Here is a 25,910-nt window from a genome sequence, read left to right as displayed (position 1 = left end):
TTAGAAAATATAATTATTTTAGTACATACAATGGCCTAAAATTTTATTCACCTGTACTGGCTAAATGTTTGGCCCATCATAATAGTTTCATCAGCAAATTCTTTACTTGCTAGATTTCATATTTTATGGTGATCAGATGAACTAGGTGTTTATTTCCATGCCACTTGGACATGATCATAATAAAATTCACCTGTTTCTGAATGGCCCCATTGGCTGTTAGAGAGAAATCCTACTATCAAAACAAGTCCAGGACAAAATTCTGGGAAAGTTTCAGTCAGGGTCATAAAATGTATCCCAAAAATAGAACATCCCATGCAGCATAAATCCTCTATTAAAAAATTTAAAGAATTTGGCACGGAAGAGGCCATCCACTAAATATCAGTTACTAGTTATTTATCAGAAGAGCAACTAAGAGATCAATGGTAACTCTGAAGGAGCTGGAGAGATTCACATATGGAAGAATGCAGGATGGATGGAGCCAAATAAGATAAGATAATACTTTATTAATCCCCAGATGGAGAAATACAGGGCTATCCTGAAAAACCGGAGCAGAGGTTCACCTTCCAACAGAACAATTACCTGCCGCTTACTGGCAAAGCTACACATAAATGGTTTAAAAGCAAGAACCTGAATGTGTTAAAATGGCCCAAAGCCCAGATCTCAATATGACTGAGATTCTGTGGCAAGACTGGTCACAAACTTTCTCCATCCAATCTGACATAATGAGCATTTTATCCAAAAACAATGGAGAAAAATATTATGATTCAGATGTGAGAAGCTGATGCAACATTTCCAGGAAGACCTGCAGCTGTAATTGCAGCCAAAGGTGGTTCTATCAAGGAGAGTTGCCTATGCAACCAGCTGCTTGTTTAATTTACCTGTGTGTCACAATTAAGTCCATATCAACTCCCGGTAATAACGCTACAAAGTTCAAGGAAAAGTTCAAGAATGTTGGCATTATACATGACTAATATTTAAAAGAGTATTTGTTTAAGAGCACATTGAAAATATAATTAAATTAACACTCATGAAACCAAGTTTCCTTTATTCTAATCCAGAAAAAAAACACACACTGGCTCTGCTTATCAAATGAATATTCTGGCATTATAAAAAACATTTTCACACTGAACTGAAAATAACCCTTGTTTACAACATTATCAAAAATGTTAAATATATGGCATGATGCAAGAAATCGTTAAAGCTACAGGATCTACTGAAATGTCATGAATTTGGTCAATGGAAATGTTCATAAATATTCAAATGAAATCCACTGACCTTTGTTTAGGACAATAAAAATATCATCTCCAAGCACTAAATAGTAAATTGCAATGTTAATTTTATTTTTAAACAGAGAGAAACAGACTTTCTACACTTTGCAACAATTAAATCAACTAGATGAGTAAGTACACAAGGCAGTAAAAATCATAAGAGGACATATGGATGAAGAAATATGATAATTTTTATCCCTGTTTGTACACAACAGGAATGTTGAAAGTAAAATGTGTTCTTTCAGTAAGCTTGTACCATTGTTTTAAAAAATCATTTCAGTTTTGTTAGTCACAATTTAAGGTTCAGGGGATAATACAAGACCGAAGGAAGTTTGCCTTAGGAGTTGGGAGACTTGGACCAAAACTCGGATCATCTGCCCAGCAAACCCATTTCTTTCCCTTTCTCTTCAAAGCATCCAGCTGGTCTATAATGGCTCTCATTTGGGGACATGCCTCCTGACCATGTTGCATCTTCAGTTCTGGAACCAGACACACGTCCATCTAGACTCTTTGATCCTCCCTTGGTAAAATCTGTACTTGACACCCTCCCACCTCTCTTATACAGGAACCTTTCCTGCAGCACTGTCTCTTTCGTCCAAGTTTGAACCACTGAAGGAAATGACACTTCCTTTTGCTCTGATTCTCTATGAAGGTCAATAGCAAGGGTTTCTGAATGCCCAGGGCTTGTCTTGAAGGCACAGTTGCTTTGAATGCATTGTCCAGGGTTTAAAGCCTCTTCCACATGTGTGCTGGTGTTCTTGTCAGTAGAGAAATCAAAAGCCCTCAGTCTCTTTTTTGTAGTTCTTGAAATTCCACTTTTCTTCTCATCACTAACTGTGAACAACCACTCACTGTCAAAGTTCATTTCATGTTTGAGTTGGTTCACTGCTTGCATGTTAAAGCCTAGTAAAACTATTGGTTTACGAGTCATAAAGTCCCATTCACATGACTGTCTTTTTTTGGCAAAGTGACTTAAGACATCAGACTTCCACAGCCACAGGTTTGCAGCGAGTTTTTCAACCTCTTGTTGGGATGGATACGGCTGCTGGTTGAAATAGGTGGTCAGGAAATCCTTACGTGCATCATAAGACTCATTTGCATGACCTCTGGGGTCCAAGATGAGAACAGGCTCTGCAGGCTTGTCCACAAATATTGTGTGATGGTACCTGCTTTGAGTGATCAATTTTTTCTTCTTAGGGTTCAATGTATCTGAGGCGACCAGTTCTCGCTTAAGAGCTGAAATGCACTTCTTGGTGTGAACATTCGGAGCTTGTCCAACCCCTCGGCAGTGTACAAGATGAAGCGTGATTGTGGAAGCCGTCATGTTATTTGTGTACACACCCAAGCAATGGATACACTTGTAGGTGAGCTTTTTCTCAACTGGATGGAGAGTCTGAAGCACCTGGTGCCGGTCTTGTAGATGCTGTGTGAGCGCATCAGAAATGGGACCCTTTATAATGGTGAAGCAGAGTGGACACAAGGTCTTGCCCATTTCTGTGTTCTGGGTTACTACATTTTTGGATGTGTTCATCATTAGTGATTCACTGGATCTTTTTGTCCCCTTTGCTACAATTATTGTAGACCTGGATCCAACACTGTTTAGTGGTTGCACAGTTGTGGATGATGACTTGGGTACTTTCTTCATGTTATGGGTGGTCACTATAAGCTGCACATTCTTTGGACTGCCTTGTTGAAGCGTCAGATCAAATGTCAATGGAGAATCAATAGGAAGTTCCCCTGGTTCATTTGGATGCATCTGCCTCTTGTGCACTACCATCTTCTCAACCTCATAAAATGTGGCCTGGCACTGTGGGCATGTCAGTCCATGTATTAGCATGTGGTTTAGCAGAGTGTCACTTGGCAGGTAACGGTTACAATACAGACACTTGCTTGTGAAATTGTGGATCTTCAGAATATACTTAGCCATAGCCTGCACCCTTTCGGCCTGATGTTCCTTTTCAATGTGAATGGCATATGCACTCTCAGGGAAGAGTTCATTGCATATTGTGCAAATCTTCCACTTCTGTGTTTGCGAGGTGTTTGGTGCATTAACTGAACCTTTCTTGGCCTCTAATGAGGTCAAAGTGGCAGTAGCAGCATGCACTGATGAAAGGGGTTTTCCTATATATGACTGTGAAGCTGTGCTGGACAACAGAGCTTTGTCAGGCAGTGTAATGCACAGTGGGTGGCCAGGGCTTCCTGTGACACCCTGCTTGAAATGGTTGCCAACAGGCACCCTCATTACTTTGGGCATGTTAAAGCAATTAACTGGCTGCACCATATGTGGCGGTATTCCAGGTATGACTGGCGCACCCAACTGAATAATGCTGGCCTGAGAACGAGCCACTATAACATTGGTGTGGCCAATCAGGGCAGTTACTTGATAGCCAATACGTTCATGGAACTCAATAACATGTTGAACCAGCGCCTCATAGGAACGAGGGACAAAGAGGCAGCTCTTACACTGAATCCCATGACTACTGATTATGGCTTCATCACCGTTTTCTTGCTTCTCTGAGTTTTTGACTACATAAGGTGTAGTCACATGCTGGAAGTGTTCCCTATAAATGTGCCTGCGCACTACATTGTATAATCTGTCCCGATAGTTGCATTTCTTGCAGTAGTAAACCGCCAGCTCTTTTCTGTCAGTCAGCATATGCTTTTCCATCTGTATACTATGCTTACCACCCACCATGGCTCCAAGTGGATTGGCAATTCCCTGTCGGACAATGTTATAAGGCATGTGGAAGAGCCTAACATGAGTCTCCAGAGTTCGTTTGTTTCCACTGTACATGCAATAGGAGCAGTTGAGCAGGATGCGGTTCTCAAAGTCATCTCTGTGAACATTGCGAAAGTGATTCTTGTACGCTGAGAAGTATTTGGAAGCAAAGGGACAATCTGAGCAGCAAAATTGCTTCGTTCTGTAGTCCTATAACACATAAATAGAGAGATAAAAATATATTATATATATTTATTTATTTTTTACAGTAAAAGGGTTCAAAGCTACTGAGCAATGCAATTAAACCTTCTGGACGAAACCTATTAAATTAATGAAAATTAATGAAAAGTTAAATTGTCTTACCTGTGACTTCGTCCAGGATGGATCCCACACACATACATCAAGGTAAACATGTTTCATATAGAACTCATCAGGACCAAACTCTTTGTAATCCTAAAGAGGAGAAGAATTAAAAACAAAATTAAATTGTCAGAACACTCCAGAAGCAATGTTTATAATAATCTTATGGTCCCAAATTATGCATTCATATTTTATCAGTGACACTTTTGAGTTTTACATCAGTTGAATTTATAAGGGGAACTAAACACTCAACGAAATACAGTGAGCTCATACAGGTAATTCAGGCAGAGTCTACACAGAAGCAGCACAGTCAGGTAATGGAGGCAAAGACTGATGCAAGTGCAGATATTTGTGTAAAGTGCAAAACAAACCACCATAATTGTGAAATCCAGAGCCATAAATATGAGATATAATGCAAAACATGCAGACTACTGGCAAGGCTGTGGCACACACAACTACCCACACGCTTGACAACGATAACAACAAAAGCTTGGCCAAGAAACACACAGAAGATATACTTAAAAAGAGGTGCTGATTAATTGATAAGAGCCATATAAATATATTTTCTTCGTTTTGATTAATTTGGTAAAAAATAAATAATAAAATTACATTAAAAAAAAAAAATCTAAGGAACAGCTTGAATTCAGGCTTTTTTTTTTTTTTTTTTTTTTTTTAAATGCATTGCTGAGCTATTTAGTTGTCAAGCATATACCTTGGATTGATTTTAATAGTTTTAATGTATTTGAAGTGTGCACCTAGAAATAGGAAAATTCAAGTATTGGACTTGATCATGACTCTCTGTATTAGCAGATATGAAATATTAAATTAGATCAGGAGTAAAAAAAAAACTTGATTGGGACATCCCTAGTTTTGGAGGTGCATTTTAAAGCCCCACACAATATGGTTTCCAAAACCAAAAACAACAACAAAAAGAAAACAGTACAAATGTAAAACCTGTTTGCTATATTAAAGATCTCACATTTGAAACACATTTATCTCTAACTAGAATTTATTTATAACCTTCTGCCTGAAGGGAACTGTGAGCGTGTGACAGATCACATATTCATATTCACATAGTCATCTCCCTGCAACTCATGAACAATGTTAGTATTTGAAAAGCAGGTATAACTGACCTCTGCAGCATTGTTGCACAAGTCATGAACAGTGCGTGTGGTATGTACATTGTAGGGTTGTTGTTAATGATTATTTTTATCATCATATAATCTATTGATTTGATTATTTCACATATACTAAATACCAAAAAATATTTATTTTAAAAATATCTATTTTCAGCACATTAATCAACTAATACTACCACAGAACTCGTAAATAAGCTTTATTTAAAAAGTCACTAAATACAATAGAATATTACTGACCTCTATTAGTAAATCTATCATGCAATGACAAAGGTCAGGGGTTTGTACTGACTCATTTCTAGAGCATTTCAAACCCTGATTTGCTAAATTTCAAACAATCAAATTGAAAACAAAGACCAATATCCATGGTTTAGCAAAACATGTGCAACCATTCACCCTAGAGCAAGCACTTAAAGGTTAAATACTGTATTAAACTGACACCCATATCTGTGATTTATACAAAGATGGCTTATCCCATACTAAACCAACAGAATTACCAAACACCTTCCAGCAACATTACTTAACAGACATGTCCAGAAATCATATCCCTGCAGAAAAAAAAACAATTAAGGCAGTTAAATTTTTTTGCTTCAGTTTTACATACAGTGATTTGCAAAGAGACCTTTGCACAAAGATTTAATAATAAACATGGCCTTTCATTTTCACCACAATCCTGTTTTTTATAATTAAAAAAAAAATTATTAATTCTGTGGTGCTGTGATGAACAGTGACATTTTTAGATTATCATACAGTGAAAATATCAAAACACTATAAACACCCCTTTCAAACACCCCTAGTTTAGCTAGCTAGTGCTAGCTAACTGAAACAATGCAATTGATTGATTGAACTTAATTATGTACCAATGTGGAAATTTTCCTTTGGCTTCCCATAAAACACAAAAGTTATACACATCTACAATTAGGACACAATCATACAACAAATTAAAAAACAACCACCAAATAAAAGTAATCATTCTCACAAAAGATGCGTACCCTTCCTTTTTTGTGTTTGTAAACATTTTAAAGAATTTTGGGAACCTCATACCTTATTCCAGAAGAATTACAAATCCAGAATAAAGTGGGTGTGTGGAATCCAATATAACCCTTGTTGCTCTTCAATGTACTGCCAGTTAATACAGTTTATCAAGCTATGTTTGCTGGCCTCCTGTTATTTTTCCTGCCATTCTCAGTATCCAGTGCAACTTGTTCTTATTCCTCACTCGCAGATTTCCATACCAGGCTGTAATTTTAAACACTGAAATACTCTCAACATGGCTTTTATATACCATTTCCAAAACAGATTGACTAACATTGAAATACTTCAATTTCTGCATAAGAACAACCTTTGAGTTGCTGATCTAAAAATATTGTCTACATTCTCACTGAAACGCAACCAATACACATGGTATTCACAAGATTTTTACATTAAAATCAACTCTTTTTTTTTTGTCCTTATGTTGATTTGCAAAACACTCAATTTACACCAATCTTCAAGGACCATCATGTTTTTTTAAGTATGTTTGTTCACTCAATAATTGACTCTTTGAATAAAGTTGCACAAGGACCATGTCATCTGCATACTTAAAAAGACCAGCTGTATTACTTTTAATTTGTAGCTCATTGGTAAACAGTTGTGGTCGAAAGTTTACATACCCCTTGCAGAATAGGCAAAATCTTAATACTTTTAACAAAATAAGAGGGATCATAAAAATCCCATGTTTTTTTTATTTAGTCCTGTCCTGAATAAGTTATTTCAGATAACAGATGTTTACATGTAGTCCACAAGATAATAGCTGAATTTATAAAAATTACCCCATTCACACATTCTTGATTCACACATGTGGACCTGATGATCCACGACTGTTTTTATGTTTTGTGATAGTTGTTCATGAGTCCCTTGTTTGTCCTGGTGCAGTTAAACTGCCCACTGTTCTTCAGAAAAATCCTCCAGGTCCTGCACATTCTTTACTTTTCCAGCATATTCTGTATATTTGACCCCTTTCCAACAGCGGCTATATGATGTTGAGATCCATCTTTTCACACAGAGGACGACTGAGGGACTCGTACACGACTATTACGTAAGGTGCAAACATTCACTGATGCTCAAGAAGGTAACATGATACATTAAGATCCAGGTGGATGTACACTTTTGAACTGGATGATTAAAAGAACAGCGGGCAGTTTAACTGCTCAGCACAAACAGGGGACTCGAACAACCATCACAAAATAAAACAGTCATTTAGCATCCAGGTAACGACACACACTATGAATCAAGGGTATGTAAACTTTTGAACGGGGTAATTGTTTTTATAAATTCAGCCATTATCTTGTCTTGTGGACAATATGTAAACATATGTTATGTGAAATCTAAATAATAATAATAATAAAAAAAAACATGGGGTTTTTATGGTCCGTCTAATTTTGTTAACAGTTTCAAGATTTAGCAGATTCTGCAAGGGGTATGTAAACTTTTGGGCTCAACTGTACATTAGCCAATTCTGATTCCAACTGATTCAAATTCTTTCAACATTATATTTAAGCTTTATTAAGCTTTAATATGTAATAAACACAAGATGTTTGAATGCTAAAGGGCAATTTGTGTTCATTTCCTCATTTTATTTATTTATTTGTTTATTTACTTCCATTAATTTCAGTGAAAGATTTGGTTTTTTGCACAATATACATTGGAATGTTTTGGTTCTTTTGAAAATAATTTTTGTATTTATAAAAAAATATTTCTAGCTTTTCCAGAGAAAAACAGTTTTGTAATATGTCAATCGTGAAATAAAAATGAAAAGGAATCAAGGTGATTTGTACAAAAGGCCTCATTTATCAATCTGTTAGTAAAGTTGTGTTGAATGTTTGCGTCAGCCAAACCAAACTAAAAAGTTCCTCCTCATTCGCCAAAGTTTTGGAAACGTATTAAAATGTTCATGAATGCCTGTCACCTACAAGTGCATATACTTCATAGTGACTCCATTAAAAAGGAAAGGCTCACAGGGCTAAAAGCAAGAAATGACTATTAAACAATGAAAGAATAGGAATTTGTCAGAGCAGAATTTGTTTTGACTCGCATACACCCACCATCCACTTTAACCGGAACACCTGTACACCTACTCATGTATGCAATCCAATCCAATCAGTCAATCATGTGGCAGCAGTACAATGCATACAATCATGCAGATAGAGGTCAAGAGCTTCAGTTAATATGTTCACATCCAACATCAGACTGGGGGAAAAATATGATTTCTGTGACTAACTTTGGCATGATTGCTGGTGCCAGATGGGCTGGATTATTTCAAAAACTGATGATATCCTGGGATTTTCACACACAAGTTACAGCCTCTAGAGTTTACACAGAATGGTACGGGGGAACCACATCCTGAGAGTGGAGGGTCTGCAGGTTGAAACATTTTGTTGATGAGAGAGATCAGAGTAGAATGACCAGGCTGGTCAGAGTTGACAGGAAGTTTATAGTAACTCAAATAATCACACTTTACAACTGTGGTGAGCAGAAAAGCATCTCAGAATTCACATCACACCTTCAGGTGAATGAGCTACAACAGAAGAAGGCCAGAAGAATCTGAGGCTATCATGTGCACAGACTCACCCAAACTGGATTGGGGTTGTGTGGTCTCAGGAGGAGAGCTGTGCACTTCTTGAAATTTAGAAAGAGGATTGGATTAAACGTCAACCATCCTCAACACATAAGAACATAAACCTGTTTCTTTGCTCAAAAAATTAAGGAAAGAGGCTATAACAGAACAGTGCTACAATGTAAAAGTAAAAAAACTACAACAGTAGTTAAATACATGAGTACCTGTGACAAAATGAATGGAAGTGGAGAATCCGCTGAAAATTAGGATTCCTGTCCCTTCTACGAAGACTTGGATAAAATTTTGGGTGGAACTGATTGTGCGACATATGTTGTCGAGGTGGAAGAGTGGACATGCAAAAAGAAGAGGAACATAAGGGTATCATTTTGCATCCCTACCTAAAGGCTTCTATCAACACTATGGGATTTAGTATTGACGAATCATGATTCATAGAATTATTCCCAATGGTTGCATTTATTAACATTAGTTTGCCACACTCATTAACATGAACTAATAAATAGATAATTTTGGAAACATATAATCTTGGTTAATGTCAACATTTACAAACCCACTCTATTTATATGGTAACGTTAGTTTGTAATATGAAGCAACGAGGGAGGGAGGGAGGGATGCTGTTAATTCATGATACCTAAAATATCAATCAATGGTAATTAATATAATTAGTTGAAAAATGACCAACCCGACGTTCCAGCATCATCACCGAGGTGACATCTATGCTAAATAGCATGACTGACCAACAAAGGTATTACTTTGAGCTCTTTGCCTCCTTGGAAGAGGAGGAACACCAGCGCAGAGAGGTTGAACTAGAGCGAGAACGCTTCAGATTGCAGATGGGGTTGGAAGAAAGGCGTCGGCAGACCTTCTGGTTTTCTATGATCCGCCACGCCTACTTAGATCAAAAGGTGCAGGCTATTTGACGGTACCTCGAATACTGAAGAGCTTTCACTTACAAAGCCCCACAGTTATAGAACAGTCTCCCAATTAGTGTTCAGGATTCAGACACAGTCTCAGAGTTTAAGTCTAGGCTTAAAACTTATTTTTTTATTCAAGCCTACTCTGACTAGACTTTCTGTTACGCTAAGCACTGTCCTAACAATCTCTTCTCTTCCTCTCTCCTTCTATTGAGCCACACACGATTTTATGGAGATACTAGAGATCCTGATCCTTTCTGCTCTCCGGACCTGCCTGATCCGTTCCGATGCCCTGCCTCTGATTGGAGCGCTCATCTACTCCAATTCCAGATAGCTGGGAGTACGGTTGCTTCTAAGGCCAAACAGACTGCATATAAATCCATAATGAACTTTCCTTTACTTTTACACTATCTGTTGTTACCCGGATGAGGACGGGTTCCCTTCTGAGTCTGGTTCCTCTCAAGGTTTCTTCCCCTTAACATCTTAGGGAGTTTCTCCTTGCCACTGTTGCCAACGGCTTGCTCAATTGGGATAAATTTGCACATTTAAAATCTGTATCCTGTGTTTATATGTTTATGTAAAGCTGCTTTGAGACAATGTCCATTGTAAAAAGCGCTATCCAAATAAAATTTGCGCCGTGAAGGACTGAAATCCTGCAGCGCGCGCAAGGTCCGCTGCTCAAGAAAGCACATATACATGCCCGTCTGAAGTTTGCCAATGAACATCTGAATGATTCAGAGGACAACTGGGTGAAAGTGTTGTGGTCAGATGAGACCAAAATGGAGCTCTTTGGCATCAACTCAACTCGCCGTGTTTGGAGGAGGAGGAATGCTGCCTATGACCCCTGGAACACCATCCGCACCGTCAAACATGGAGGTGGAAACATTATGCTTTGGGGGTGTCTGCTAAGGGGACAGGACAACTTCACCGCATCAAAGGGACGATGGACGGGGCCATGTACAGTCAAATCTTGGGTGAAAACCTCCTTCCCTCAGACAGGGCATTGAAAATGAGTCGTGGATGGGTATTCCAGCATGACAATGACCCAAAACACACAGCCAAGGCAACAAAGGAGTGGCTCAAGAAGAAGCACATTAAGGTCCTGGAGTGGCCTAGCCAGTCTCCAGACCTTAATCCCATAGAAAATCTGTGGAGGCAGCTGAAGGTTCGAGTTGCCAAATGTCAGCCTCGAAACCTTAATGATTTTGAGAAGATCTGGAAAGAGGAGTGGGACAAAATCCCTCCTGAGATGTGTGCAAACCTGGTGGCCAACTACAAGAAACGTCTGACCTCTGTGATTGCCAACAAGGGTTTTTAAACCAAGTACTAAGTCATGTTTTGTAGAGGGGTCAAATATTTATTTCCCTCATTAAAATGCAAATCAGTTCATAACATTTTTGACATGCGTTTTTCTGGATTTTTTTTGTTGTTATTCTGTCTCTCACTGTTCAAATAAATCTACCATTAAAGTTATAGACGGATCATTTCTTTGTCAGTGGGCAAACGTATAAAATCAGCAGGGGATCAAATACTTTTTCCCCCTCACTGTAGTAGGTAAGTATGCCGTTTGGGACGCAGCCGTGCTCTCTAGTTTGCCGTAAAACAGTTTACCACTGCTGTATGTGTATGTGTCCTGTTGCAAAATGCCGTGAAAACTCCCACACGTTAGTGTGATTAAGTTGTTTACATGTCTGCAATGCATGTCGATAATGCAATTAAAACAGGAATACTCCACGTCTTAATTTCGATTTGTGTTTACTTCGAGTATGTCTTCAATCAGATTAAGGTAATCAATAATCGCTGTTTACATGCTAGTTTCTTAATCACAGTATTGTCTTAATCGGATTAATATTGGATTATTGTTGTCCATGTAAACGTATGTTTCTTCTGCTCTTGAGGCCCAGTAAGGTCCTCTCTCTGTCAAAAATCTTGCTATTTTTGAGTTATTTTTGACTCAAACTTACACTTTGATAAACAAATCAGTGCTGTTGTTAAGGGAAGCTTCTTTCATCCAAGATGTATTGCAAAGTTAAAACAGTTTCACTCTAGAAAAGATTTAGAAACTGTGATTCATGCTCGTTACATCACGGTTGGACTACTGTCATTCTTTGCATGTTGGCCTTCCTCAATCCTCCTTATCCTGTCTGCAGCTTGTGCAAAACGCAGTAGCAAGATTTTAACAGAGACCCAAAAGAGGGATCATATTTCCCCTATTCTGCCATTTCCTCACTGGCTTCCAATCAAGTTTAGAAATGTAATAATTTATGTATACGAAGTTCTTTCGACTTCTGCTCCACAGTACATCATTGACCTTCTTCACCTTTACTCTCCTACTAGAGCATGGAGATCATGTAATCAACTTAGTTTATCTGTCACCCGTTGTCGTACTAAGACAAAGGGTGATCAAGCCTTTTCTGTGGTTAGTCCCAAAATTTTAAAAGTCTCCCTTTTCATGTGTGGTCCACTCCATCTTAAGCTATTTTTAAATCTTCTCTTAAAACTTATTTTTATCTTTGTGTTGTAATGTTAAATTTTAATTTTTTTGTACAGCACTTCGGATCAACTGCTGTTGACTTTATATGTGCTTTAAAAATATATTTGACTTGATTTGCCTATGGCATCTCGTAATGGCAGGTACAATAATAACTTTATTTATGGACTTCTTTAGATTTCTTGAGTTAATACTGATGTCTCGTGAAAATGTCATGTGAATAGCCTTATTATAAATATATTAACTGAAAAAAAATATAGTCCAATACTTTTAAATTTAAAATTTCCTTATTTCCCCCACTGTGTGTGTGTGTGTGTGTGTGTGTATATATATATATATATATATATAGACACACACACCTCCACTACTATTGGCACCCTTGGTAAATACGAGAAAAGAAGGCTGTAAAGAATTGTCATTGTTTAACCTTTCGATCTTTTGCTAATAGAAATTCACAGAAATACTCTACTCTTATCGATAAAAAACTGTAAACATAACAGGTTAATCCAACCAAAAATTATCTTTGTTAAATATATGAGTGCAACAAGAATTCCCTTTGTTACTGAATATGGCTGTCACAATACCAAAAATCTAGTAGTCGGTACCGATACCACCAAAAGTACACAATACTTAATATCAAAGTCGATACCACGGTGTGGTTTTAAAAAAAAAAAAAAAAAATTAAATTAAAAACTCTCCTGGAGGACATTATCCTCTGGCTGATACCGGCAAAAAGAAAGAGAGAGAGATTTTAGTTATCAAACACTGTTTGACAATGACTAATAAGTGTTAAGGTGCACTCCTAAACGCGCGCATGCACGCACACACACACACACACACACACACACATACACACCTCTGAATGCAAGCATTAGTTTAAATTAACTGATATGTGGCAGGATAAAAAGATTTATTAAAAGCATGAGCATTTGAATAATTATTAGTGACATTAGGCTACATTTAGCTCACAGGACCAGGGCTGAATGGCGATGCATGGTGGTCCATTCGGAGGTAGTTTATAACATTGCTATGCGTTAACAAATAACTGGCTATCGCTAACATTACATGGAGCATAACGTTAGCTGGTTTCACAGCTACAATGCAGCTGACTCAAACAAACGTAATACAGGGCCTGTGTTTCAGGTGCTTCGCCACATTCCAGGCGTTTCCTCGCTTTGTTTGAAATGAACGATAGCATCGGTTACACACCGGCTTCACAGCATCAATTGTATGTTTGTTGTCATCCGCCTCGAATGCAAAGTATTTCCATATTCCATATCATCTTTCCTCTCAACGAGTCGGGGCAGAACTAAACCTGTCGCCATTTCTGTAGTTTTTCCCCGTGTGCATTCTTCTTCTTTACTACTTGTGGGCCAACAAACACTTATGCATATTTGCTTCCCCCTTCAGTTCCGGAAGAATTGCAATCCCAGTACCTCCATTACCAACGCTACTGCAGAAAAACAAGTACCGTCATGTTTTAAGAATGTTGGTACCGACTTGATACCGAAGTATTGGTTCTCGTGACATCCCTAATTTATGTTGGCTCTGAAATATGAACTGAGGATATTCTATAATTCTCTGGGTCTGGATCTTATCTGACGCTCCGAGATAAGGTTAGCTTGCTGGATGCAGTCACCAATCACAGTAGGACTGAATGATTCTAACCAAGACGTTCACTTGAGTTGATAATATTACTTTAACATACAGTTCGTGATAATATTAGACCTTCCTATAGCCTTTTTGAAAGTTAACCTAGCATTACAGCTGTTATGAGGATCGGTAAGGACCATGTTTCTTCATGTATTCTGCAAATGTTAAGGCGTCATGAAACACTAAACTACATTTTCTGAGATTTTAACAGAGGTGTTCGTATCGCACATCATAAAAGACAATCTTAGCATCTGTTAATTTTAATTGTAGGAGAAAACTGGTTAATTTTGAGCTTTTTCGGCTATTTTCAACTTCCTGGTTTAAAATCTCGTCCTGTCACTCTACAATGTACTATAGTACTTCGATGACGTGTCGGTGTCTTATAATTATTCATGAGCCTGCTTGTTCTTATCCTATGAGAAGATGCTGTCTCTTAATTATTCATGACAGCACGTGGTGCTTTTCTACAGATGTAGTAGATGAGAGGCGTTCAAATGGGTTTCAGGTGTTTGTTTCAGTGGTGTAAGAGTTCGAGTGTGTTTTCTCAGGAGAGCTATGATATTTGGAGAAAGGTGAACTTCAGACTTGCTCATGAAAGTAGTTTGCCTCTACACAATGATGCGGTACTCAGTCCCGAGGACTTTTCTATCCCTTCAAATGAGGTGTGTGTCTTATTTTTAACCATAACAGACTTTGAGCTTTTGAGCTAATTAACCCGCTTAAAGCTCCGCAGGCCATCACATGCAAAACTATACGAGAGTCCACGTTTAAGGGAAGCGCATTCCCTCTTTTATTCATGAAAAGCTCGAGCCTATTAGCTACCATTCCGACACTTCTCCAATCTGCACTTCCTCCGGTTTTATTTTATCTTTTCCTCCATAGTCATGCCAGGGGCTAATGATTAAAACAGATATTGCAGAGGACCTACACTGCTGTCTATTGTGTCTCCATTTAGCCCTGGGGATTCAAGAGGACTTTTTGTCACTATCCATCTTTATTGTGAGTGTTCTGAAAGCTCGCCCCCCTCTTCCTCTCCTGCCCTTCCCTGCCACGCCCACTCCCTTCTTCACACAGCCATCCACGCCCCTTTAAGCTGCATTATTGAAAAACCTTGAGAGGTAGACTTGAGCTGAAAGAGGGAGGTTTCATGACCCTTTAATACAGGTTAACAGGTGCAGACAGTCGGTGGCTAACGGAACACACACACAATGTGTGCGTATATGTGCATCGACACTGAAACAACAATAATCGATTTTATATCATTATTTGATGTTTTATAATTTTTTAAACTGCCATACATGTTTACTACAGTTTCAAATATTCTATATGTGTTGCTTACAAATAAAAATATATGGTGTTCAAGGGGAACAAATTAGTTTTTCACCAAGACATTTAAAAACAACACATTTTAGAGCTGTAATCACAATACTGGGATACCGTGAAATCGTGATTTTTTTGCTTAAAGTTATCATACTGTCAAAATCTCATACAGGCCCATGCTTACACTGGAATAAGACCACCGATCTCTCTCGAGCTGTTGCTATCTTTTTCCCAATAAAACATTTTTGGTGCGACACCTCGAGTCTTTTGGCTAATCAGAATCAAGATAACGGCATCATCTTATTTTCCATTTAAACTTTTTGCGGTATTACAACAATTCTGAGGTACGTTTCCTGACTAACTTAACCTTAGGTAAGTAGTTGCTACAGTAACGTTAACATGCCAGATCAAGTTACTTTGTCGGTTAGTAAGTAAGTCAAGTGTGTCAGGGCAATAGACAGAAGACTGTACATCAATTCAGCAGGAACAAGAGACAAGGACTAGAGACAAAAGAAGTTGCTGAGTGTCCGAGTGAGGAGGATGGAGTTTGACTGCCAGCCATCTACAAGTGCTGCAGAGAAAAGGCTTGAAGCCAAAGAGGAAAAAAATGTTGCAAGAAAGAGGCACATTGCTAAGCAGCAAAAACAGGCACTTGAAAGACTTGTGCAGGCCAAAAGAATGAAGAAAAACTTTTTGACCAGCAAGTTGTGGCTGGTATGCTAAAAAGTTCAAATGAAGTGGTGTCAATAAATGCGTTTGTTTTGGGTATTTTTGTTGTTGTTTCTTACTTTAAACAAATGTCTTTTTCCTTTATTTTCTTGTCAGAGTGCACCAAAATGCTTCGTTTGCATGTTAAAGTCACAAAAAAATTCTTCTGGAGGAGAATCCCCCTACAGGGATTTAATTTGTAAACATATCACCCTTTTCACTTCTCGTGAGTTTGCAGGTCTGATATAAATCTTTATGCATTCATTTTCATGGATGCACAAAAAAGCACTGGTAATTAAACTACAGCCCGATATTAATAATAAAATCTCCCTTTCACTGCACCTTATGCTTTCTGCTACTCTTACTTGAGCTCCCATGCAGTACATTTACATGGACAACAATAATCCGATATCCTGATTAAAACAATACTCTGATTAAAAAACTACCATGTAAACATTGATTATTGATTACCTTAATCTGACTAAAGTCATACTCGAAGTAAACACAAATCGAATTAAGACGTGGAGTAGAGCTACAACAAATAATCAATAATAATTGATTATGAAAAACGTTGTCAACGAATCTCATTATCGATTAGTTGGTCTGCATGTGGCGCGTTTACTCACTAAGTTACTTCTGTTCCAAAAACACGCTTCAGAGAACAATTACTAAAGTTGTGTCCCAAATGAAGTACTGTACACTTACACTCTACTGTCTAGTGTATGAATTTTAGAAAGGTAATATCATCTCAAACAGAACACTAGCTTATTTTTTTTTTTTATTTTTTTATACTTTATTTAAGTATAAGCATGTTCTGGGTCCACTCCTCTTTTCTATCTACACTACATCTCTGGGGCAGGTGATTGAGTCTCATGGCTTCTCATATCATTGCTATGCTGATGACACCCAGCTCTATTTGTCCTTCCAACCTGATGATCCATCAGTCTCTGCACAAATCTCTGCTTGCCTGTCCGACATCTCGGACTGGATGAGGGAAACACCACCTTAAACTCAACCTGGCAAAATCTGAGCTTCTCGTCATCCCAGCCTGTCCCTCAATCAACCACAACCTCACTGTACAGCTCAGCTCAACCACTCAAGCCAACCAGGATGGCCAGGAACCTTGGGGTGATTCTCGATGACAGCTTGACCTTTACGGACCACATCTCAACAACTGCACAATCCTGTAGGTTCATCCTGTACAACATCAAGAAAATCAGACCCTACCTCACTGAACAGGCTACACAGTCCAGGCTCTTGTTATCTCAAAACTGGACTACTGCAACTCACTACTCTCGGGCCTCCCAGCCAGCTCAATCACACACCTTCAAATGATTCAGAATGCTGCAGCATGTCTTGTCTTCAACCAGCCCAAGAGAACCCATGTCACACCTCTCCATCTCCCTCCACTGGCTTCCTATAGCTGCCCGCATCAAATTCAAGGCCTTGATGCTCACCTACAAGACCTGGTCTGGAACAGCACCCTCCTACCTCAACTCTCTCCTGAAGGTTTACGTTCCCTCTTGCAATCTGTTATCAAATAATGGCTGACGCTTAGTAGTACCTACTCAGCATGGCTCAAGGTCCTTTCCAAGAACATTCAAACTAACTGTCCCTCAGTGGTGGACTGAACTTCCAACCTCAATCCGTATCGCAGAATCTCTCACCATCTTCAAAAAACAGATAAAGACCCACCTCTTCCGTGAACACCTAACCAACCCATAAAAAAAATAAAACAAAACAAATACTCTGGCACTTACACATCTACTCTGCACACTTTGCTTCTTCTGGAACTCAATTAATGGATCTTGAATGGTAGCACTACTTTTATTGTTCTCTGCTTGATATATTGCATTGAATGTATTTTCTCATTTGTAAGTCGCTTTGGATAAAAGCGTCTGCTAAATGAATAAATGTAAATAAGCCGCTTCCTAGTCGACGGCGCATAATCATATGCACGCTAGCATTAGCAAACACCCAGAGTCACTGATAATGACTTTCTTCAGTTTACTGTTTATGTCAACGTTACCTTTTATTCCCAACATGACCTCAGTTACCATCAGACGGAGGCGTAATCGTCAAGTGACTGAGGAAGAAAGTCCTCGAAGGCAGGGGGGCATTTTATATTAAGGACAAAATTATGTTTATATCCAAAATGCTCCACAGTGTGTAAGGGGAAGGGGAAACTGGTGCAAGCTGCTTAAAAGGTTTAGTTTAATTTAAGTTTATTGTCATTAAATGGTGCATTTGCACGCTTGCAGTGTATATTCTGTTGTTTATTATAACGGAAGTGATGTGTTAGTAACGAGGCTGCGTTGCTCCTCGTGTGCAGTGATACGGAGTGGGAGTGCAAGTAAGATCTGTAATGTCTAATAAAAACACTATGATCAAAAGTAAACACACGTAAAACAACATGTCTAAAGACATGTATGTCACGCATGGTATGTTACGATACCAAAAATCTAGTAGTCGGTACTGATACCACAAAAAGTACACGATACTCGATACCAAAGTCGATACCACGGTGTGGTATAAAAATAAAATAAATTTTATTAAAAACTCTCCTGGAGGGTATCCTCCTCTGGCTGATACTGGAAAGAGAGGGGGGTGGGGGTGGGAGAGGGGGTATTTTAGTTATCAAACACTGTCTGACAATGAGTGGAGGTGCACTCCTAAACACAAACACACACACACACACACACACACACACACCCCTTATACTCTGAATGTAAGCGTTAGTTTAAATTCACTGATATGGTGGCAGGCCAGTCCTTCATCCACGTTTTTTGGGGGAAATTGTGAGAACCAGTTTCAGGGCTCTACGGTAACAATTTCTTTTAGGAGCACAGTCAAAAATTTTGGAGCACTGTTGAAGTTTAGGTTTTTTTTTAAAGGCACATTAATGTGCCACAATATAACACACAAGTAGGCAAGAGAGAACTTGAGCTTGTCAATTACGACAGACTTTAGGAACATAGTGACACATTAATTTACCTTCTAAACTAAATGTAGTATTTTCAGTTAATTTTACAGACTGTATGCAAAAAAACAACAACAGTTAACTTGTTCCACCTTGTAAACAAATGCAATAAACATCAATGTTCAGTGTTTTGAGTCTGCTCCTCTTTAATGTATTTAAATCTGCACTATTAGACATTTTCCACTGTCATGGTTCTGGGCTGGAGTCAGTTCTCGAACCGCTCTGTGTGTATTGTGTATATATCTGAATAATCTCATATAGGATGTGATTGGGTGAGTTCATTTACCTGTCAGATGCAAAGCGCTTTAGTTTAATTGTGTTCATTAGGGATGCACCGATCAGGATTTTTACAGCCGATACCGATCCAGATACAGATCTTTTTTTGTTTAAACTTTAACAGTTCAATGTAAGCTCTCTGCTCATGGTCACTGTTAATTGAGTTAAAATAATAGCAATAAGAAATACTGTTGGTTAATTGATAAATAAACAGCATAAAATATTTATTTTTAAATATCTTCGACAATAAAGAGTCCTAATTAAAAGTAGACTAACACAAAAATGATCCATATTAGCAAAAAGGCTAATAGCTTTCTATGGAAATAGCGAACTAAGCTTAATGTCAAATTGATATTAAATGCAACCCATATTAAACATTATTTCAGTTCTCATTTTATTTATATTTTATGAAGTTATTATAACATCTATATTAAATGATTTATTTATAACTAAGCACATTTTCTGTCTTTACATTTTAATAGATTTATTTTTGTTTATCAGTTTTTCCTTTTAGATCTGTTCCCCCAGTACAGTGTTGCCATGTCTGCTGATAATATTGTGGTTTTGGGTGATTAAATCAAAACATGGAAACTGGGGTTGACTTTTCTAGTGATCTCTGGCAACCCTGAGTTTAAATGAAGTAAATGCACTGTAGTTGGAGAACAGCAGAAGGAGAACAGCAGTGTACTGTATGTTTGCAGACTGAACAGTTGCTACTCTTGATTATGATTGGTGAGGAATTATTTAATAAAGAAGTTTGAATTTAAACCCACCTTGTAGCGTTAACATTATTATTAATTTACTCCGCCCTGAAGCCGCTGTGTCTACAAGAGCAGGTCATAGTGGCAGGTTCAGGTCATTTTGCATGATCAATAAAAGATGGCGGTTTGTGAGATCGGGAAGTTGAAGCAGACGTTCAGTGTTACTCTTTTCATCATAATGGCTTCTCTGCAGTATTTCCACACTAGTTCGGTTGAGTGAGGAGATGAAAGGCAGTGTGAAAGTAACTGTTGCATGGTGTAGATGCATTTTGGACTTCCCGTAGTTTTTATTCCGACTGTATTACACAACTCGAACAGGTCACTCGCACCGGTGCAAATAAATATTTATTAAACATTTTTCAGTCACAAACGCGAGTGAAATGGTCGCACTGTAGAGCCTTGAGTTTATCTGCAAATTTGTTTCCTGTTCAGCGTGATGATGTTTAATGTCCCCGACAACCTCTGTAGTGCAATTTAGCATCGTGCTAGTGTCATGATTTCTCCTCGCACAAAGAACTGGAACACGAAGCGAAACTGGCAGCTCAAGGGCTAAAACGCTAACTCCATTTCCGGGTTTGGCATTACAAAAAGATTTCATTGCTGCGCCACTCTATGGTGATTGGCTGTAAGTGTAGGAAGCGCTTGATTTGATCCACAGCAGACGATTGGAGGACGGAGGACGAACTTTAAACCAACTAATCAATAATGAGATTCGTTAACAAAAAATTTGCATAATCAATCATTAACGATTTTACTGATTAGTTGTTGCAGCTCTACTTTCCACTAGGGATGTTATGATACCAAAAATCTAGTAGTCGGTACCGATACCACCAAAAGTACATGATACTCGATACCAAAGTTGATACCACTTCAGAGAGAGAGGGGAGAGGGTATTTTAGTTATCAAACACTGTCTGACAATAGCTGCGTTTACATGGACAACAATAGTCCACTCTTAACCTGATTAAGACCATACTTTGATTAAGAAACTACCATGTAAACAGCAATTTTTACTTACCTTAATCTAATTAAGGTCATACTCGAATTAAGCTCAAATCGAATTAAGACAGGTGGAGTATTCCTGTTTTAGTCACATTATGGACGTGTATTACAGACATTTAAACACCTTAATCACATTATGAACGTCGTGTGAGAGTTTTCACCGCATTGTGCGACAGGACACGATCACACACGGCAGTTTTATGTTTTACGGCGATCAAGAGAGCACGGCTGTGTCCCGAACCGCATACTTGCCTACTATAGGCCTGTAGTGGGGAAAAATACGTGTATCTCGGCTATTATATAGTATGTAAGTACGCGGTTTAGGACGCAGCCCATGGCTTCAAGCAGTTGTCTATTAGCACGTACAGCATGACAAATAATTAACTGCACTTAAAGCGTTCGTAAAAAAAAAATTAAATAAAAACACCCAAAACTGTATACGGTTTTTATATGGTAAACGAAGATGAACTATATGTTGAAATGTGAAATTCTGGAGGGACGGCGTGGCATGGTGACGTAATGATGCGGGCTGTTAATCTAATTATGTTCTAGAACATGTAAAACGGGAACATGAAAGGAGTACTCTAAAAGCGACTTAATACCTTAATCACATTATTATCTTAATCAGAGTAAGGTCAATAATTAGATTACTGCTGTCCATGTAAATGTAATCATTGAGTCTCCAGAGGTGCACTCGGCGCAATTTGTGATTTCACAATTTGTGATTCTGTAACACAATTTCTCAGTTGAGGTCCACAGGCATTTGTTCATATTTTGTAGTTAATAACTAACCAACACTCCTTTTGTTCTTTTACAGCTTTTCAAATGGAAGGGAAGTGGGACTAGTTTTCCAAGATGGCTGAGAGATTTGTAAGAAGACATATTAACTCCAAGTCTTACATCTGTCAAATATTTAAATTAATTTAATAAATGTTACCTAAATTTCATGCAATTGCTTGGGTATTTTGTGAGTATTTTAGCACACAAACAAATTTGGCTGTGTTATTTTTTAAAATATCTTTGTGAGGAAATGTACTAACATACAGCATGTGTTAAATGTATTAACACACTGTGTTAAAAGCAACACAAATTATATTGTCCTTAACTAGACACAAAAGTGTGTTAAAAATAACACAATGTGCTTTGTTTTAAGAGTGCAGCATCTTCCACAACAAAGAAACTAGGGCTTTAATTGTTAATATATTATTATTATTGAGAAGCACCGATGTATTGGCCAATTTCTGGTTATTGGCATTATTATTATTAAAGGCCATCAACCAATAGTTTAAAAACATCCGATGATCAGGGCCAATAATATCCTGGCAATCAAGAGAGAGCGGGAAAACACATCGAATTTGTGCTGTTTGTAAAGATGATGTCTCTTGTGTGGAATTACTTTGAATTAGTTGACAATGATGACAAAACTACAGTTTGTAAGCTCTGCACTGCTACAATTTTACACCGCATGCTGCAGCAGAGCAGGAGCAGTACATATATTTTTTTGGCATGCATGTTAACGAATAAGTGCTTTGACACCGGTAGTGGGCAGCACTGAAGCAGGAGTTTTGGGGTAGAGTCAATATTTTTTTTTTGCCAGTAGACGGTTTAAAGTTTTAAATGAAGATGAGTTGACAAAAAAAAAAGGGTGTGTGTACATATATATGTACACACACACACACAAAGCACAGAAAAAATATATTTGTAGAGTAGTATGTTTCATATCCAGTTAATGTTAATGAGTTAATATTATCAAAAAAAAAGTTGATATTATATATGACCAGTTTGATGTGCAGTGATGAAGTAGAAATGCTTTTGTTTGTGGAGAGTGAATGTGAGACTAAAAGGAGGTTTTTAGAATTCAGTCAATGTTAATATGAATTAATAACATTCAATAAGTTAATAATCTTACTTTAATCTTCAGAATTGAGTTCATGTGTTGATGTTAATCAGAGTAATGTGTTTTCTGTTTATGAGACCAGTTACTGTCAAACATCTTGTGGAAATGAAGATAAAGTTTTTATTTGCATTTCCTTCAGAATTGTGGAATTAATTATTATTAATTTAAAAGAAGGCATAAAAGGCAGAATAACCAAACTATCGTATCGGCCAATATCACTCTGAATAACAATAAAATTTAAAATAAATACCTAGAAAACATATAAATGTGCTGTACACAAGTAACGGTAATAATAATAATAATAATAATAATAATAATAATTAGAGACGCTCCAATAATAAATTTGAGAAATTTAGTATCGGTGCATCTCTAATTATTATTACCGTTACTTGTGTCCAGCACATTTATATGTTTTTAGGTATATATTTTTTATTTATTGTATGTACATGTATTATATGGCTAAAGGTTTGTGGACACCTGAGCATCGCACCCCAATCTGTCCTTGAACATCCCATTCGAAAACCATGGGCATTAATATAGACTTGTTCCCCCCTTTGCTGCTATAACAGCATCCAGTCTTCTGGGAAGGCTTGCCACAACATCTTGTAATGTGGCTATTGGGATTTGTGCCCGTTTACAAGAGCATTACTCAGTGAAGACTCTGATGTCAGGCAAAAATGGTGCAGTTAGCATTCCAGTTCATCAGTGCAATTGTCTGACATTACTTTTTTTTTCTCCATAAATAAAGGCACGACATATACTTAACGTTAATTTGATTACATAACAAGGTTGCAGAACATCATGTGACAGTAAACAAAAATGGTTTCCTCATACAACACCTAGATTTAAAACATTGCTCTTCAGTTATATACCACAACATATCCAATAAAACAAAACACAAACACAATTTACTGGTGTGTTCCAACCTGCATATTCCCATAGATCTTAATGCAACAGCATACAAAAACATTCTAGACAATTGTGTGCAACAACAGTTTTGGAAAATCTAAAACTGCATGTATATGATGGTCAGGTATCCACATACTTTTGGCCATATAATGTAGCTTAATGGGGAACTGCACACTGAATCTCATTTTACTGGCACACTGATTAGAAAGGTATTTGTATTCATAACAGATGCAATAGGGCATGCCACACTCTTAGTACATAAGCCCTTAAAATATAAAAATATAGTAAAACTCTGACAGCATAGTTGACAGAAGATAATGGCATGATATACTGGCATAAATGATAGCAGCCTATACTTCTACACAGGCAGTTTAAAAACCCATCTCTTTGCATCCTCCCAACAACACAATTCAGCAATTTATTGCTTATTTAATTTGGCCACATTTCAAAAATTAGATGCTGAAGATTTAATGAACAAATTATAAATAAGTGTATAAATAAACAAGGACCTTGCACAACACGAACTTTCAAGTAAGAGCAAAGTTACAATGTCCTATACTGGAGCTGTGAGAATTTAGGAGGTCATTTTGTCAGATTCTAAGAACGCTTTCCAGTCTGTGTAGAGTTACCAATACCGTGTTCTACCTCCTCAAAAGGATGAAGGAGTTTAAGTATCATGTGATCTTATTCATGAATGATGGTAAAAGAAAAAACAAACTGCTGGGATTCTCTAGTGTAAATATTTTAGGATAGGTCTTGGGTATTAATTTTATTTCGTGTTCAGCAGAAAGTTTCAATCTACACTGCATGAAACCTTATTGTTATTATTTACTAACCTCTATATGTTCCTTGCAGTAGTCCAAGCCAATATCACTTAACAGCCTCTTGACCCTTTTCCTAGCTTTTCTCAGTCGTGTAAGGTTGTTTACCGGAAGCTGAAACATTTCTCCTATAGCAAAGAAGAAGCACAGATAACAGCTTTAGCTACTCAAGACAGAATTCAAGAACAACCAACATACGCTGGCTGAATAACATAAAAGTCATATACTGCCACTAGTTCAAAACGTAATTAAAACCTGTAATAGTACCGCTCTTTACACTAACTAGTATAACTGGTAAGATTAAAGTCATTTATCGGATACAGAGAATAACAGAGTAGCTACTAGAAACAATATAGCTAATACATTCCTGTCGCCAACTAGCTAATGTTAGACAATAACCGCCAGTTATTCCGTAGTGGGCCTTGGATCAGCTGGCTAACAAAAATATTACTGATTACCAGATTATTTACAACGTGCCATGTTTCGAGAAGATTGCCATCGAATTAATCATTTAAACGTTATTTAGGTTATTAGCAAGCTAACAAATGACAAACGTTGCGGCAAGTTTAGCTAGCTCGCTGTACACTGTTGGTGCTCATTTGTTAGGTAGTTAGCAGGCTAATATCAAGACAAGTTACCTTTTTTTTCTTCTTTTTTTTAACCACTGTTGCTTTGAACTTTTCGTTTGCTCCAGAACGAATTCATCCAGGCGATTAGAGAAAAAACAAACAAATGCTGCAATTGTCCAGCGTTTCGGCTTTGGTGCCGGGGGATCTTTTCAACTTTATCTTGGGGGATGATCCATAGGTTTCCATAATCAGTTAAATTTGCGGTTGTCTTCAGAAGCCCATTGATTTCTTCTGCTAAGTTTATCATCAACTAGGGTTTAAGAGGTAAAAAAAATAAACAATACTATCAAAATAAATAGCAGACCGAACAGTTTTTTTTATTTTTATTTTATTTATTTATTTATTTATTTTTTTAACCGTCTAGACCATTTCATACACTAGCCAAGCCTGTTCAAGATGGCGAACCGATTTAGCGGAAGTGACATTTTTGTGTAACTTGAAAATAATGCTGCCT

At 37.6% G+C, this 25,910-nt stretch overlaps 1 protein-coding gene across 2 annotated transcripts; it reads right to left on the bottom strand.

Annotated features, from left to right (window-relative positions):
* Window positions 1-1,028: 1,028 nt before the first annotated feature.
* On the bottom strand, window positions 1,029-25,879 carry adnpa (activity-dependent neuroprotector homeobox a). Of its 2 annotated transcripts, none has more exons than XM_047149631.1 (4): window positions 25,466-25,879; window positions 24,843-24,955; window positions 4,351-4,440; window positions 1,029-4,197 (listed from the first exon to the last, which is right to left on the bottom strand). In XM_047149631.1, exons 2-4 carry the CDS (start codon window positions 24,948-24,950, stop codon window positions 1,639-1,641), a joined length of 2,757 nt encoding a protein of 918 aa, XP_047005587.1. In that variant the 5' UTR covers window positions 24,951-24,955; window positions 25,466-25,879; the 3' UTR covers window positions 1,029-1,638. The 2 variants fall into 2 exon arrangements, with proteins under 2 accessions (XP_047005587.1, XP_017305885.1); XM_017450396.2 differs by lacking the exon at window positions 25,466-25,879 and adding an exon at window positions 9,303-9,368.
* Between the last annotated feature and the right edge of the window lie 31 nt (window positions 25,880-25,910).

This window comes from Ictalurus punctatus, chromosome 21 (assembly GCF_001660625.3).
Source record: "Ictalurus punctatus breed USDA103 chromosome 21, Coco_2.0, whole genome shotgun sequence".
Lineage (NCBI taxonomy): Eukaryota > Metazoa > Chordata > Actinopteri > Siluriformes > Ictaluridae > Ictalurus > Ictalurus punctatus.
Note: the sequence above shows the minus strand (reverse complement) of the source record. Positions and strands in the feature narration are given on the sequence as shown.

What these genes read in the sequence shown, in the direction of transcription:
- adnpa (XM_047149631.1), bottom strand. Translation starts at nt 24,950, where the DNA reads ATGTTTCAGCTTCCGGTAAACAACCTTACACGACTGAGAAAAGCTAGG. An exon ending in ACTGCAAGGAACATATAGAG is followed by an intron (nt 4,441 to 24,842) that starts GTTAGTAAATAA and finishes TCTCCTCTTTAG; the next exon opens with GATTACAAAGAGTTTGGTCC. An exon ending in CATCCTGGACGAAGTCACAG is followed by an intron (nt 4,198 to 4,350) that starts GTAAGACAATTT and finishes TATGTGTTATAG; the next exon opens with GACTACAGAACGAAGCAATT.